At 46.7% G+C, this 17,286-nt stretch overlaps 1 protein-coding gene across 7 annotated transcripts in view; it reads right to left on the bottom strand.

The window, feature by feature from the left end:
* The window catches only part of ttc7b (tetratricopeptide repeat domain 7B), a 499,428-nt gene that overhangs the window by 270,037 nt on the left and 212,105 nt on the right, over positions 1-17,286 (bottom strand). For 5 of the 7 annotated variants that reach the window (XM_086002622.1, XM_086002620.1, XM_086002625.1 and 2 more), the window contains exons 16-17: positions 6,735-6,803; positions 2,083-2,199 (exon numbers count right to left, since the gene is read on the bottom strand). In XM_086002622.1, the coding sequence (XP_085858748.1) occupies positions 2,083-2,199; positions 6,735-6,803 (186 nt within the window). The remainder of the gene's footprint in view (positions 1-2,082; positions 2,200-6,734; positions 6,804-17,286) is intronic. The other 2 variants (XM_086002621.1, XM_086002624.1) reach the window with 1 other exon arrangement.

Below are 17,286 nucleotides of genomic sequence, written 5' to 3'. Positions count from 1 at the left end.
TTGAAATGAGCCGGTGGCATAAAAGTTGAGAGCCACTGTTATCTTCACTGCCACCGACAGAGACGTCCTGCTCCTCAGTTGAGGCTGCAGATCTGGCTGAAGCAGGTGGCAGAGCTCAGTGACCACCTCCTTGCTGAAGCGCAGCCTTCGCAAACACTGCTCCTCAGACATATTAATGTAGGGGAACTGTTGGCGAAAAACCCTGGGAGGGTAACGTCTCCTGTACAGAGGCCTGTTGGCCCTCCTCCATCTGGCCATGATTGCCACTCTCTCTCTGCGTCTCTGTGGCCTCTGATTCTGCTGGCGCAGGACGACGCCCCCAATGTCTCTTGGCAATCAAAGTAATGAAAGTCAAAAACCAAAGTACCTGCAAATTTATGCGCAGTAGCCAAAACTACTTCACACAGCGTTGACTCAATGCAGAAGTCTCTCTTTCTCTCTCTCAAAATCTCTCTCTCTCTCTCAGAACGAGTGGTGCAAAAATGTCTACCACAGAAAAAGCCAGGAAGAGGCCCCCTTTAAATAGCGCCCCCCCAGCGACTGGCAAGCGTTCCAGTCTACCTGTCGTTGGTTGCACCAGGCGGAAAGGAGGGGGGCGCCACTCAATTTCCGTTCCGGGGCACCCCAAGGGCGTTGCACGCTCGAACGACGTCAAGATCTGTGTGCGCAGGAGATCGGGGCGGTATTGTTTAGCGCCGCCGCAAAATGTCCGGTCAATTTCGCGAGAGGCGCAGATATCGCCGCGCCTGGGCGCCCTCTTAAGGCGCTAATGGGAGGTGCAAACCAACTGAATTTACCCCCCAATGTTTCCACTTGTGGGGAAGAGCATATGAGGGAGAAGGGAATAGAGGGTTATGCTGATAGATTTAGATGAGTAAAGACAGGAGGAGGCTCGAGTGGCGCATAAACGCTGGCATGGACTGGTTGGGCAGAATGGCCTGTTTCTGTGCCATATATCCTATGTAATCCAATACTCCAACTGCAGCCCAACTAAAGTTTTATATGAGCTCGATGTTACCTCATTGTTGTTGTACTACATGTCTCTAGATACAAAACCAAAGATTCCATTTGCCTTTTTATGGCGTTATCTACCTGTGCTGCTACAGTGTACCTGCAGAGCAAGGTCCCTGTTTCATTTGAAAAGTTACAGATAAAGTATACTTTCTTCCCCTACTCTTGCTTTCAAAATGAAAGATTTCAGATTTCTCTACTTTAACTGTAGCTGCCACCTATTTGCCCATCCTGCTGGCCTATCTAAATCCTCTTGCAGTCTTTCACAATTCCTGTCTTAAATTGCCATACCCCCAAACTTGGTGTCATCAGCAAATTTCAAGACTGTTCCCTCAATTCAGATTGCTTACGTAATTGGCTGCTGTGTTTCCTAAATTACAACAGTGACGACACTTTAAAAGTACTGCATTGGCTGGGAAGCCATTTGGGACGTCCTGAGGTCATGAATGACGCTATATAAGTTCAAGTTCTTTCTTTCTTTACAGTAAATAGGGCGGCCCCAACAAAGCGCCCAGTGTGACAAACCAAACGTCATCCCCTAGACTTTGTTTTTACATTCCAACTGTCTATGTGGCCCCATTCTCCTTAATTCCATGTGTCAGCGTAAATTTCTCATGTAGTAACTTATCAAATGCTTCTTTGTATGAAATTAAATATACAAGTCACATACAGGAAACTTTCGATTAACCGGCCCCTAAATAACCAGAACGCTCTATCCACCGACAAAATTCAGGAGTCGGTTCAGGTAACTTTTTTTACTTTTAGTTACTTTTTTAAAAAATTGATTTGTTGCTGTGCAAGGGTGTAGCTGAAGCTGTTGCTAAGCTACAGAGACGCTTGCAACTTGTGCCGATTGTTTTGAAGCTGGTTTGTTGCTTTATACGGAGCTCGGTATCTTTTACTATAGCGTTCGGTTATCCGGAATTGTTGATGAACCGGCAACACGTCGGTCCCATCCGTGCCGGATACCAGAACGTTTCCTGTACATTGCATTTCCTTTGTCTGTCTTCTGTTATTTCTTCTAAGTATTCTAGGTTTAGAATTTAGATTTAGGAGCCCCCACTTGCGTACCTGGGGTTTGTGAGTTTGTAGCATGACTTCCAGATCTGAAGCATGTGCTTGCAGGTGAGCAAAGCTTCGTCAGGCCCCCTGCACACCGACTCCAGCTTTACTTTGGTGAACAGCAATCTGTGAGGAAAGAAAGCAGGGTTAATCCTCAGATATCATAGAATCTTATAGCTAGAAGGAAGCCATTCGGCCCATCGTGCCTGTACCGGCTCTTTGAAAGAGCTATCCAATCAACTCCCATAAAAATAAGACACTCAGGCTACTTAAGAGAGCAACTGGCGCCACTGATCTTCAGCAGACCAAATTTGCAACAATTACATAAATAAGGTCTGGAATTCCCTCCCTAAAACTCTTTACCTCTCTTCCTTAAAGATGCTTCATAAGAACATAACATAAGAAATAGGAGGAAGAGTAGGCCATTCGGCCCCTCGAGCCTGCTCCACCATTCAATAAGATCATGGCTGATCTGATATTGGCCTCAACGCCACTTTCCCGCCCGCTCCCCATAACCCTCGACTCCCCTGTAGTTCAAAACATCTGTCTATCTCCGCCTTGAATATATTCAGTGACTCCGCCTCCACAGCTCTCTGGGGTAGAGAATTCCAAAGATTCACGACCCTCCGAGAGAAGAAATTCCTCCTCATCTCAGTTTTAAATGGACGACCCCTTATCCTGAAACTGTGCCCCCTCGTTCTAGATTCCCCCATGAGGGGAAACATCCTCCCTGCATCTACCCAGTCAAGCCCCCTCAGAATCTTACATGTTTCAATAAGATCACCTCTCATTCTTCTAAACTCCAATGAGTATAGGCCCAACCTGCTCAACCCTTCCATCCCAGGAATTAACCTCGTGAACCTTCTCTGAACTGCCTCCAATGCAAGTATATCCTTCCTTACATAAGGAGACCAAGACTGCACGCAGTACTCCAGGTGTGGTCTCAGCAGCGCCCTGTACAGTTGTAGCAAGACTTCCCTACTTTTATACTCCATTCCCTTTGCAATAAAGGCCAACATTCCATTTGCCTTCCTAATTACTTGCTGTACCTGCATGCTAACTTTTTGTGTTTCATATACAAGGACCCCCAGATCCCTCTGTACCGCAGCATTATGTAGTCTCTCTCCATTTAAATAATAATTTGCTTTTTTACTTTTCCTACCAAAGTGGATAACCTCAGATTTTCCCATATTATACTCCATCTGCCAAATGTTTGCCCACTCAGTTAACCTATCTATATCCCTTTGCAGACTCTGTGTCCTCCTCACAACTTGCTTTCCCACCTATCTTTGTAACATCAGCAAATTTGGCTACAGTACACACGGTCCCTTCTTCCAAGTCATTAATAAAGATTGTAAATAGTTGAGGCTCCAGCACTGATCCCTGTGGCACCCCACTAGTTACAGTTTGCCAACCTGAAAATGACCCATTTGTCCCGACTCTCTGCGGCTGGAGTCACTGTGGAGCATCCGCGAGGCTGAGATCTTCGTGGATAGCATGTTTAACAAGGTGCTCACACCATATGGTAAAGAGTGCAGAGGCAGACAGGGAATGGATGACTGCCAGACAGAGTAAAAGAACTAGGAAGGTAGTGCAGGAGTCCCCTGGGCTCGTCTCCCTCTCCAACAGATTTTCCGTTTTGGATACCGATGGGGGAGATGGTTTCTCAGGGAAATGCAGCAAGAGCCAAGTCCGTGGCACTACGAGTGGCTCAGCTGCACAGGAGGGGAGGAAAAAGAGTGGGAGAGCAATAGCGATAGGGGATTCTATCGTAAGGGGAACAGATAGACATTTCTGTGGCCGCAGACGTGACTCCAGGATGGTATGTTGCCACTCTGGTGCCAGGGTCAAGGATGTCACTGAGCGGCTGCAGGACATTCTGAAGGGGGAGGGTGAACAGCCAGAGGTCGTGGTCCATATCGGTACCAACGACATAGGTAGAAAGAGGGACGAGGTCCTGCAAGCAGAATATAGGGAGCTAGGAAATAAATTACAAAGCAGGACCTCAAAGGTAGTAATCTCAGGATTACTCCCAGTGCCATGTGCTAGCGAGAGCAGAAATAGGAGAATAGACCAGATGAATGCGTGGCTGGAGAGATGGTGTAGGAGGGATGGATTTAAATTCCTGAGGCATTGAGACCGATTCTGGGGAAGGTGGGACCTGTACAAGCTGGACAGGTTACACCTCGGCAGAAACGGGACCAATATCCTCGCAGGGGGGTTTGCTAGTGCTGTTGGGAAGGATTTAAACTAGTTTGTCAGGGGGCTGGGAACCTAAGTGTGGGCCCAGAATGGAGAGAAACAAAACTGGAAGTGCAAGTTAGAAAAGTAGTCAGCAAAACCAGTAGGGAGCAGAAACAAAGGCCAACAGTAAAGAGGGTCAAAGTGCAGAAAACTATTAAACAGGCAAAGGTGAAGGCACTTTATCTAAATGCACGTAGCATTCGCAACAAGGTGGATGAATTAATGGCACTAATAGAAGTAAATGGGTATGATGTAATTGCCATTACAGAGACATGGTTGCAGGGTAACCAAAGCTGGGAACTGAATGTTCCAGGGTACTCAACATTTAGGAAGGACAGACAAAAAGGAAAAGGAGGTGGTGTAGCGCTGTTAATAAGGGATGAGATCGGTACGGTAGAGATAAAAGACCTTGGCTCGGCAGATCATGATGTAGAACCGGGATCAGTTTGGGTGGAGCTAAGAAACAACAAAGAGCGGAAACATTGGTGGGAGTTGTGTATAGGTCACCAAACAGTAATGGTAATGTAGGGCACAGTATCAATCAAGAAATTAGAAGTGCATGTAACAAGGGCAATACGGTAATCATGGGGGACTTTAATCTACATATTGACTGGGCAAATCAAATTACGACTAATGGTGTGGAGGACAAATTCTTGGAATGCATGCAAGATGGTTTCCTAGATCAGTATGTGGAGGAACCAACCAAGGAACAGGCTATTCTGGATCTGGTACTGTGTAATGAGAAAGGGCTAATCAATAATCTTATGGTAAAGGGGCCTTTAGGGACAAGTGACCATAACATGATTGAATTTTACATTAACTTTGAGAGTGATGTAGTCCAATCTGAAACTAAGGTCTTCAATCTAAACAGAGGAAACTACAAGGGTATGAGGGACAAGTTGGCCATGGTAGATTGGGAGACTACACTAAAAGGTATAAAGGTGGACATACAATGGCTAACATTCAAGGAAATAATGCATCATTTGCAACAAACATATATTCCTCTAGGGCATAAAAACCCAAAAGAAAAAGTGATCCAACCATGGCTAACAAAAGAAATTAAAGCTAGTATTAAGTCAAAGGAGGAAGCTTATAAAGTTGCCAGAAAAAGCAGTCAGCCTGAGGATTGGGATCTTTTTAGAAATCAGCAAAGAGGGACCAAGAAATTGATAAAGAAAGGGAAAATGGAATATGAGCACAAACTAGTGAAAAATATAAAAACGGATTGTAAAAGCTTCTATTGGTATGTGAAAAGGAAAAGACTGACGAAGGTAAATGTAGGCCCTTTACAGTCAGAGACGGGAGAATTTATCATGGGGAATGAGGAATTGGCAGAGAAATTAAATAAATACGATAGCAAAAATAAATATCTTGCTTCTGTCTTCACGGCGGAAGACACAAAAAACCTCCCAGAAATACAAGAAAACCAAGGTGTGACGAGAATGAGGAACTTAAAGAAATTATTATTCGTAAAAAACAGTACTAGCAAAATTAATGGGACTAAATGTCGATAAAACCCAAGGACCGGATGACCTACATCCTAGGGTTTTGAAAGAGGTGGCCATTCGGATAGTGGATGCATTGGTTGTCATCTTCCAAAATTCTATAGATTCTGGAACGGTTCCTGCAGATTGGAGGATAGCAAATGTAACCCCGCTATTTAAGAAAGGAGGGAGAGAGAAAATGGGGAACTACAGGCCTGTTAGCCTCACATCAGTAGTTGGGAAAATGCTGGAATCTATTATAAAGGATGCAATAACTGGGCAATTAGAAACTAATAGTAAGATTGGGCAGAGTCAACATGGATTTATGAAAGGGAAATCCCAGCATCACTAAAACAGATTATCTGGGTATTTATCTTATTGGTGTTTGTGGGAGCTTGCTGTGTGCAAATTGGTTGCATTGGTCTACATTAAAAGAGTTAATAACATCATCTGAAAATATTTCATAATGGCGGAGATGTAAAGCAGGAACAGCACAAATTTACTGTTAGCTGTGGCTCAGTGGGTGGCACTCTCACCTCTGAGTCTGAAGGTTGTGGGTTCAAGTCCCGCTCCAGAGACAACGCTTACTACACTTCAAAAGTAAAGTGCTTTAGGATGTCCTGAGGTTGTGAAAGGACCTGCATAAATACTTTCTTTACATGGCAAAGTAATGCAGACTCGAGCCAAATCACAATCACAAACCTACAGAATACCTATGGCGCGTCACAAAAATCAATACAGCAAAACCATCAGCAGACGTTTATTTAAGGTCAAACAAGACTGCAGCCCAAAGCATAAACGTAACTGAGAACTCCCCACTGCTCAACACTTGGGGTTGCATGACTTCTCATCGCCTACAGTGTGCCTCCCAAGCATGATATTAAACATTACAGTATTAGATATTAAATTAACATGTACAGGCTGATCAGTAACCTCAAGTGTACCCAGTATGTTTCCACTTCCATGACAGTGTCAGCTGTTACTTGTGTCCCTTCTGCTAACCTGCAACACAATAACAGCATTCATTGTTTCAAGGATCTGGTGTGAAGCAGCCACTTCCCTGGCTTCCTCCATCTCAGGTCATAAGTGAACTCTTTAAAAAAACAAAAGACTTGCATTTCTATAGTGCTTTTCATGATCACAAGACATTCCAAAGTGCTTTGCAGCCAATTAAGAACTTGAAGTGAAGTGTAGTCACTGTTGTAATGTAGGAAACGCAGCAGTCAAATTCTGCACAGTAAGCTCTCACAAACAGCAATGAGATAATGACCAGATACTCTGTTTCACTGATGTTGATTGAGGGATAAATATCGGCCAGGACACCGGGGAGAACTCCCCTGCTCTTCTTCAAAATGGTGCCATGGGATCTTTTACGCTCACCTGAGGGGGCAGACAGGGCCTCGATTTAACGCCTCATCCGAAGGATGGCACTCCCGGCAGTGCAGCACTCCCTCAGTACTGCACTGCAGTGTCAGGCTGGATTTTGTACCCAAGTCTCTGGAGTGGGACTCGAACCCAGAATATTCTGACTCGGAGCAAGAGTGCTACCAACTGAGTCACAGCTGACACCAAAAATTAAATCATTTAAGATTTCAAGAAATGTAAAACTGCCACAATTACAGAAATATTAGCTGTGGAACTCTGACACTAAAGTTAATAAGTTCAGGCGGAAAATATACTGCATGACATGGTAGCAAGTCATACAGACCATGAAGCTTCTAAGTGCATTTGCGGTCTCTTCTTCAGTTATCTAATCTCAGCTAGGATGACGATGGCACTTCAAAGGGCCCTAACACCCTTGGAATAGTGTAGGGGGAATAAATGAATCAGCCCAGGCTCTGAAACCCAACTGCGATCCAATGTCCCCTATTGGAAAGTCGCATGCGTTGAGTGATGACAAAAATAGAGCTCGCTCTATTTGATGCTGGGTCAATTGTTAATTTTAAATCTGAGATTGATAGATTTTTGTAAACCAAAGTTATTAAGGGATATGGGGCAAAGGCAGGTCACAGATCAGCCATGATCTCACTGAACGGTGGAGCAGGCTAGATGGGCTAAATGGCCTCCTCTTGTTCCTATAATGACGTCCTGCCACCATGGTTCAATAATCTGCCAATATTCACTGACATGCATGAAGATTGGGCGAGATACTTGGGGGGAGGAAGCAGGGCTCCCAGCCAGTGGAAATGTGAGCCAGTACAAGTCCTCACATTTGGGAGCGACGCGAAGAATGGGCAAGGGGGACTGAAAATTTAAAAATACAGATAGGTGCAGAAAGTTTAAACATACGTCTAGTACAGTGGGGCTAAGCCTTATAGTCAACGCTACTCTTGCAATGACAATTTAATTGTGGAGGCGCTGTAGTATTTTAAGTAACTATAATTACAAGAATAAAAACTTGAAAAAGCCTTCTTTGTGATTAGGAGCTGAGAACTCCTGCAGTTTTACTCCCCCCCCGCCACAATTTTCTCCTCTCCATTACTTCACTCAAGTGTCCGTTCTTCTTGTGAGACCAGACATTGGGTGCCACCAGGCCACTTGACCATGGGGCCTGTAATGAAATCTGTTTGTCGTGCCTGTATTCGTTTTGCACTCATGTATATTACCCTCCCCCACACGGTGTATAGTTTCACTTCCTCTTCCCTGACTAACCTGGAAGGTTCCAGGTCTTGGCTCTTGGCTCCGCCCCGGACCTCTCTTACTTAAAGATCCCAGGATCTGTATGACTCATTCCTGTGAACCAGTCAGTGTGTTGAGATGTTAGCTCTGATCTTAGTGATTAAAAGCCAACTTGTTAAAGTCTATAACTTCTAGTTTTGTGGTTATTGAAGGCACATCAATTTTAATCACTAAAGAATACTAGGATGGATCGACTCCTAAAACCAGAGCGTCTGGACTTGGATCCACATTGTGCTGAAGCATCAAATCAATTTGGACACTGGCTCAAATGCTTCGAACTCTTCGCGAGGGCCTCATCCGCTAGCGAGGTAGATAAACTGAGTCTACTGACTACTCGCGTTAATCATCGGATTTATTCGTTCATCCGGGACGCCACCTCTTACACGGAGACCATCACTATCCTGAAGGCCCAATACCAGAGGCCAGTAAACGAAGTGTACGCCAGACATCTGCTGGCTACACGCAGGCAGCGACCTGAGGAATCAATGGACGATTTCTTACAGGGCCTAAAGGACTTGGTCCGGGACTGTAACTGCAAGGCTGTGACGGCCAACGTGTACTCTGACGAATTGGTCCGCGATTCCTTCATCACGGGCCTCAAATCGAATTATATCCGGCAGAGACTGCTGGAGAAGGAGGTCCTGGACTTAAAAAAAAGCAGTGGCCACTGCGCGATCGCTGGACGTGGCCCAGAAAAACTCTGACTCTTATTCTTCCGGCCATGCGGTCCTCACCGCCTCGTGCGCGCCGCCATCTTGGAATCAGCCATCTTCCCCAACCAGGTCTCACACCAGCTCTACACCGCCGGAGTCCCCACACAGAAGTTCACCCAGGAGTCCTACTACAGCGGCATTGTCTCGAGGCCCGAAATGCTACTTCTGCGGCCAGGCCAAGCACCCCAGACAACGATGCCCAGCGAAGGACGCTACATGCTTCAAATGTAAGAAAAAGGGGCATTTTAGCAAAGTCTGCAGGGGGAATCCGATTTCCAACTCCGTCACCGCCTCGTGCGTGCCGCCATCTTGGGATCCGCCATCTTTTCCCGACTCAACGGCCGCCCAGGGCCCAACAGTGGCTTCGATCACGGTGGATCAATCCAGACCACACCCGTTGACAAAATCCATGATGGACATACAGGTAAACGGGAATTTAACGAAATGTTTAACTGACTGTGGGAGTACCGAGAGTTTTATCCACCCTAGCCTGGTGCGGCGGCACTCATTAACGGTAACCCCTACACGGAGCAGAATTGCTATGGCTGCTAAGCCCCACACTTCGGACATTTTGGGCTACTGTGTGGTAACACTGGCTGTAAAAGGCACGGACTACAAGGATTTTAAACTCCTCGTGATGCCAGAACTCTGTTAATGTAATCTTGGGCCTGGACTTCCAGTGCCACCACGAAAGTGTCACGCTAGCATATGGCGGGTCCCAGCCGCCACTCACAGTCTGTGGCCTATCAACCTTAAAAATCAGCCGGCCCTCTTTATTCGCTAATCTTGCTCCGAACTGTAGGCCCATAGCGACCAAAAGTAGACGGTACAGTCTGGAAGACAGACACTTTAACAAGGCGGAAGTGGACAGACTCCTGCGGGAAGGCATTATTGAATGCAGTACCAGCCCGTGGCGTGCCCAAGTAGTCATAGTTAAAAATAGCGAAAAGAAACGGATGGTAATTGACTACAGCCAGACTGTTAATATTTATGCCCAGCTGGACGCCTACCCTTTAGCCCGCATATCAGAAATGGTCAACCAGATTGCGCAATAGAGAGTCTTCTCAACTATCGACCTGAAATCCGCGTATCACCAGCTCCCCATTAGAACGGGGGACTGCCCATACACCGCCTTCGAGGTGAACGGGTGCCTCTACCATTTTCTCAGAGTGCCCTTCGGGGTAACAAATGGGGTCTCGGTCTTCCAACGGGAGATGGACCGCATGGTTGACGTGAATAAACTACAAGCTACCTACCCCTATCTGGACAATGTCACTATCTGCGGGCACAACCAGCAAGACCACGATCTAAATCTTGCGAGATTTTTAAAAACTGCCCTAAAGCTGAATCTAACCTACAACGAAGACAAATGTGTCTTCAACACAACCCGTCTCTGTATCCTCAGCTGTGTGGTGGAAGATGGGGTAATTGGACCGGACCCTGACCGATTACTCCCCCTAAAGGAACTGCCCCTGCCACACAATCCCAAAGCTTTAAAAAGGTGCCTGGGATTTTTTTCGTATTATGCCCAATGGGTGCCCAATTACTCTGATAAGGCCCGACCCCTCATTAAATCGACGTCCTTCCCACTATCAGCTGAAGCTCGGGAGGCTTTCACCAGTATCAAACAGGACATTGAAAGGGCTGCACTGTGTGCAGTGGACGAAAGCATTCCCTTTCAAGTCGAAAGTGATGCGTCAGACTTTGCCTTAGCTGCGACCCTCAATCAGGCTGGGAGACCTGTGGCCTTCTTCTCCCGAACCCTTCAGGGACCTGAAATCAGGCACTCTTCTGTCGAGAAGGAGGCGCAGGCTATAGTGGAGGCAGTGCGGCACTGGAGACACTACCTAGCCGGCAAACGTTTCACCCTGCTCACCGACCAGCGGTCGGTGGCTTTCATGTTTAATAACAAACAAAGGGGGAAAATCAAGAATGACAAAATACTCAGGTGGAGGATCGAACTATCCACGTTCGACTATGATATTATGTACAGGCCGGGAGCCCTTAATGAACCCCCAGACGCCCTATCGCGGGGAATGTGTGCCAGCATTCATACGGACAAATTACAGGGTCTCCACAACGACCTCTGTCACCCAGGGGTCACCCGACTATACCATTTTATAAAGTCCCGCAATCTGCCCCACTCCATCGGAGGAGGTCAGGGCAATGACCAGAGCCTGCCGCACCTGTGCGGAATGCAAGCCTCGTTTCTACAGGCCTGACCGTGCACACCTTATCAAAGCCACACGGCCATTCGAGCGCCTAAGTCTGGACTTCAACGGACCCCTTCCCTCTGCCGACTGTAACGTATACTTCCTCAATATCGATGAATATTCCCGCTTCCCCTTCGCCATTCCCTGCCCAGACATGACCAGTGCCACGGTCATCAAGTGTCTCTGTAATCTATTCTGCATGTTTGGCATGCCGAACTACATACACAGCGATAGGGGGGCGTCATTTATGAGTGACGAACTGCGCCAGTTCTTGCTCTCAAAGGGGATAGCCACTAGCAGAACCACTAGCTACAACCCCCGGGGTAATGGGCAAGTGGAAAGGGAGAATGCTACTGTTTGGAAGGCTGTCACGTTAGCCTTAAAGTCAAAAGGCCTTCCGACCTCCCGCTGGCAGGAAGTCCTCCCAGACGTGCTCCACTCCATAAGGTCTCTGTTATGTACAGCCACTAACGCTACCCCTCACGAAAAGATGTTCGTTTTCCCCCGGAAATCCACCTCGGGCATATCTCTACCCGCGTGGCTGACGTCTCCGGGGACAGTACTATTGCGGAAGCACGTGAGAGGCCATAAAACGGACCCCCTTGTGGGAAAGGTACAGCTCCTCCATGCAAACCCTCAGTATGCCTATATCGAATACTCTGACGGGCGAGAGGACACTGTTTCCATAAAAGACCTCGCTCCCTCGGGGAGCGGAGAGAACGACGAGAGACTACCCGAGGAAGACCTACACCAAAAAGAGACAGGACGCCCAGAGGTATCAATACCCAACTTTAACCTGGAGGGCACTGCAGATAACCTGGAAGACACTGCGGAGGCCCGGACAGCGGAGGAACCAGAATCCACTCCCCTAGAGGCACCCCAATCGGCTTTGCGTCGATCACTGAGAACCGCAAAACCTCCTGACAGACTCACTTATACCAACTTTTAAGAAACATCACCCCGATGGACTAAATCTAAAGAAGGGGTGAATGTAATGAAATCTGTTTGTCGTGCCTGTATTCGTTTTGCACTCATGTATATTACCCTCCCCCACACGGTGTATAGTTTCACTTCCTCTTCCCTGACTAACCTGGAAGGTTCCAGGTCTTGGCCCTTGGCTCTGCCCCTGACCTCACTTAAAGATCCCAGGATCTGTATGACTCATTCCTGTGAGCCAGTCAGTGTGTTGAGATGTTAGCTCTGATCTTAGTGATTAAAAGCCAACTTGTTAAAGTCTATAACTTCTAGTTTTGTGGTTATTGAAGGCACATCAGGGCCTCAATCGGAGAGCCCAATAAATACTGTGGCAACAAGAGCAGGTCAGAGGCAGGGTATTCTGCGGCGAGTGTCTCACCTCCCGACTCCCCAAAGCCTTTCCACCATCTACAAGGCACAAGTCAGGAGTGTGATGGAATACTCTTCACTTGCCTGGATGAGTGTAGCTCCAACAACACTCAAGAAGCTCGACACCATCCAGGACAAAGCAGCCCGCTTGATTAGCACCCCATCCACCACCATAAACATTCACTCCCTCCACCACCGGCGTACCGTGGCTGCAGTGTGTACCATCTACATTAATATGCTTGCAGAATGGGTAAATAATTGGCAAATGAAGTTCAACACACACAAATGTGAGGTATTAAATTTTGGTAGGAAGAATAGGGAGGTCACTTATCACTTGGAGGGTGCGAGTCTAGGTGGGGTAGAGGAACAAAGGGATCTCGGAGTACAAATACACAAATCACAAAGTTGTGACACAGGTTAGCAAGGCCATAAAAAAAAAAGCAAACCAAGCACTAGGGTTTATTTCTAGAGGGATAGAATTGAAAGGAAGTTATGCTAAACCTGTATCGAACCTTAGTTAGACCACAGTTGGAGTACTGCGTACAGTTCTGGTCGCCATGTTATAAAAAGGATATTGAGGCACTGGAGAGGGTGCAGAGAAGATTTACAAGGATGATACCAGAAATGCGAGGGTATACATATCAGGAAAGGATGAACAGGCTTGAAAAAAGGCTGAGGGGTGACCTAACAGAGGTCTTTAAAATTATGAGAGGTTTTGATAGAGTGGATACAGAGAGAATGTTTCCACTTGTGGGGAAGAGCAAAACTAGAGGCCATCAATATAAGATAATCACCAAGAAATCCAATAGGGAATTCAGAAGAAACTTCATTACCCAGAGAGTGGTGAGAATGTGGAACTTGCTGCCACAGGGAGTGGTTGAAACAAATAGTATAGATGCATTGAAGGGGCAGCTGGGCAAGCACATGAGGGAGAAGGGAATAGAGGGTTATGCTGATAGATTTAGATGAGGAAAGACAGGAAGAGGCTTGTGTGGAGCATAAACGCCAGCATGGACTGGTTGGGCCGAATGGCCTATTTCTGTGCCGTATATCCTCTGTAATGTAAGAGGTAGGTTTTAAGGGGCGTCTTAAAGGAGGAAAGAGAGGGGGGAGAGGTTTAGGCAGGGAATTTCAGAGCTTAGGGCCTAGGCAACAGAAGGCACGGCCACCAATGGCTGAACGATTATAATTAGAGATGCTCAAGAGGGCAGAATTAGAGGAGCGCAGATATCTCGGGGGGGTTGTGGGGCTGGAGGAGATTAGAGATAGAGAGGGGCGAGGCCATGGAGGGATTTGAAAACAAGGATGAGAATTTTGAAATCGAGGCGTGGCTTAACCGGGAGCCAATGTAGGTCAGCGAGCACAGGGGTGATGGGCAAACGGGACTTGGTGCGAGTTAGGACACGGGCAGCCAAGTTTTGGATGACCTCAAGTTTACATAGGGTAGAACGTGGGAGGCCAGCCAGGAGTACGCTGGAACAGTCAAGTCTAGAGGTAGCAAAGGCATGGGCTGAGGGTTTCAGCAGCGGATGAGACTCTTTGGGCCTCCACTGTTTTTATCTTTTCACCATTTAGAAATGTTCTATCCTTTTTAGGTCCAAAGTAGATGACCTCTCATTTGCCTACATTGAAATCGATTTCACCAGTTTTGCCCATTCACTTCATCTATCGATATCCCTTTGTAATTTTATGCTTTCATCTACACTGCCTACAATGTCACCTATCTGTGGAATCGGCAAATTTAGATATATGACTTTCTATGCCATCATCTAAGTTATTAATAAATACAGTGAATAATTGAGGCCCCAACACAGATCCCCGCAGGTCATCACTAGTCACCTCCTGCCAATTTGAGTACCTACCCATTATCCCTACTGCCTGTCTCCTGCCGCTCAGCCAATTTCCTAACCAGGTCAATAATTTGCCCCCAATTCTGTGGGCTTCTACCTTAGTTAACAGTCTCTCATGTGGGACTTTATCAAATGCCTTCTGGAAGTCCATATAAATATCCATAGACATTCCCTTGGCTGCTACTTTAGTCACCTCCTCAAAAAAATCAATCAGGTTTGTCAGTCATGACCTACCTAGCACACTGATAAACTGAAAATTTTCGAGGTGTTCAGTCACTCTATCCTTAATTATAGACTCTTGCAATTTCCCGATAACAGTTGTTAGGCTAACTGGTCTATAATTCCCTGGCTTCCCTCTCTCGCCATTCTTAAATACCGGAGTGACATGCGCAATTTTCCAATCTAAATGAACAGTTCCTGAATCGAGAGAACTTCGGAAGATTATAGTTAAGGCATCTGCAATGTGCACACCTACTTCCTTTAGAACCCTGGGATGGAAACCATTTGGTCCTGGGGATTTGTCACTCTGGTGCCATTATTTTCTTCATTACTGTTATTTTACTTACGTTAATTTTATTGAGTCCCTGTCCCCGATTCAATATTAGTTTCTCCTTCTCTTTCAAGCAAAGAGAGACCCAGCCTATTCATCCTTTCCTGATATGTATACCCTCGCAGTTCTGGGATCATCCTTGTAAATCTTCTCTGCGCCCTCTCCGGTGCCTCGATATCCTTTATATAATATGGCGACCAGAACTGTACGCAGTACTCTACAAGTGTGGTCTAACCAAGGTTCAATACAAGTTTAGCATAACTTCACTACTTTTCCATTCTATCCCTCTAGAAATAAACCCAAGTGCTTGGTTTGCATTTTTTATGGCCTTGTTAACCTGCGTCGCTACTTTTAGTGATTTGTGTATTTGTATCCGAGATCCCTTTGTTCCTCTACACCATTTAGGTTCTTATTTTCCAAGTAATATGCAACCTCCTTATTTTTCTTACCAAAATGTACACTTATCTATGTTGAAATTCATTTGCCAATTATATGCCCAATCTGCAAGTTCATCTTCAGCTGCTTCATCAATGACCTTCCCTCCAACATAAGGTCAGAAATGGGGATGTTCGCTGATGAATGCAGTGTTCAGCACCACTCAACTCCTCAGATAATGAAGTAGTCCGTGCCTGCATGCATCAAGACCTGGACGACGTTCAGACTTGGGTTGATAAGTGGCAGGTAACATTCGCGCCACAGAAGTGCCAGGCAATGACTATCTCCAACAAGCGAGAGTATAACCACCTCCCCTTGACATTCAATGGTATTACCAACGCCAAATCCCCCACCATCAACATCCTGGGGGGTCACCATTGACCAGAAACTTAACTGGACCAGCCACATAAATACTGTGGCAACAAGAGCAGGTCAGAGGCTAGGTATTCTGCGGCAAGTGTCTCACCTTCTGACTCCCCAAAGCCTTTCCACCATCTACAAGTCAAAAGTAAGGGGTGTGATGGAATACTCTCCACTTGCCTGGATGAGTGCCGCTCCAAGAATACTCAAGAAGCTCAACACCATTCAGGACAAAGCAGCCCGCTTGATTGGCACCCCATCTACCACCTTAAACATTCACTCCCCCCACCACCGGCGTACCATAGCTGCAATGTGTACCATCTACAAGATGCACTGCAGCAAATCGCTAAGGCTTCTTTGGCAGCACCTCCCAAACCCGCGACCTCTTCCACCTAGAAGGACAAGGGCAGCAGGTGCAATGGAACACCACCGTCTTCAAGTTCCCCTCCAAGTTACACACCATCCTGACTTGGAAGTATATCGCCGATCCTTCAAAATCCTGGAACTCCCTACCTAACAGCACTGTGGGAGTGCCTTCACCACTCGGACTGCAGTGGTTCAAGGCGGCAGCTCACCACCACCTTCTCAAGGGCAATTAGGGATGGGCGGTAAATGTTGGCTTTGCCAGTAACGCGCACATCCCATAAACAAATTTTAAAAAGTTTATTAATGTCTTCTTGTAATTTGTTCCATTGTGCACCTTAGTGGGCGGAATCCGCATTGCGACTCTGGGAGGAGCTCTTCAGCCACTGGGAGAAGGTGATTGAGGAGGATTCTTGTAATGACTTTCCCTGTGGCAGACAGCAGGGAAACTCCTCTGTAATTACCGCAATCGGACTTGTCACTTTTCTTGAAGATGGTCACAATTACGGCGTCTCTCAGATCCCCTGGCATGCTCTCCTCCTTCCAGAGAAGAGAAGTGAGTTCATGAATTCGCGCCAGAAGTGCTTCTCCGTCATGCTTTTCCGTCATGCTTTAGTGCCTCGGCGGGAATTCCATCTGCTCCCGAGGTCTTGTTGTTCTTCAGTTGTCGATGGCCTTTTCAACCTCATGCCAGGCTGGAGTTGTGCTGAGATAGTGGTGGGTAGCATGCTGTGGGATGGAGATGAGGACACTCGAGTCGAAGACAGAGTCGCAGTTAAGGAGATCTTCGAAGTGCTCCTTCCAGCGGGCACTGACTGCCTCTCTGACCTTGATGAGTACCTCTCCGTTCTTGGCCCGCAGTGGGGTAGGGCCTTGGGCCGTAGATGGTCTTGACTGCGCTAAAGAATCCACGCACGTCAATTACAAGAGAAATGCAGGGAACAGCGCCAACCGCTGTACATGGCCTTCTTTGATCTC

This window comes from Somniosus microcephalus, chromosome 12, assembly GCF_052327205.1.
Source record: "Somniosus microcephalus isolate GS21.2 chromosome 12, FLI_Smic_1.0, whole genome shotgun sequence".
Lineage (NCBI taxonomy): Eukaryota > Metazoa > Chordata > Chondrichthyes > Squaliformes > Somniosidae > Somniosus > Somniosus microcephalus.
This window is presented reverse-complemented; position numbering and strand designations above follow the sequence as displayed.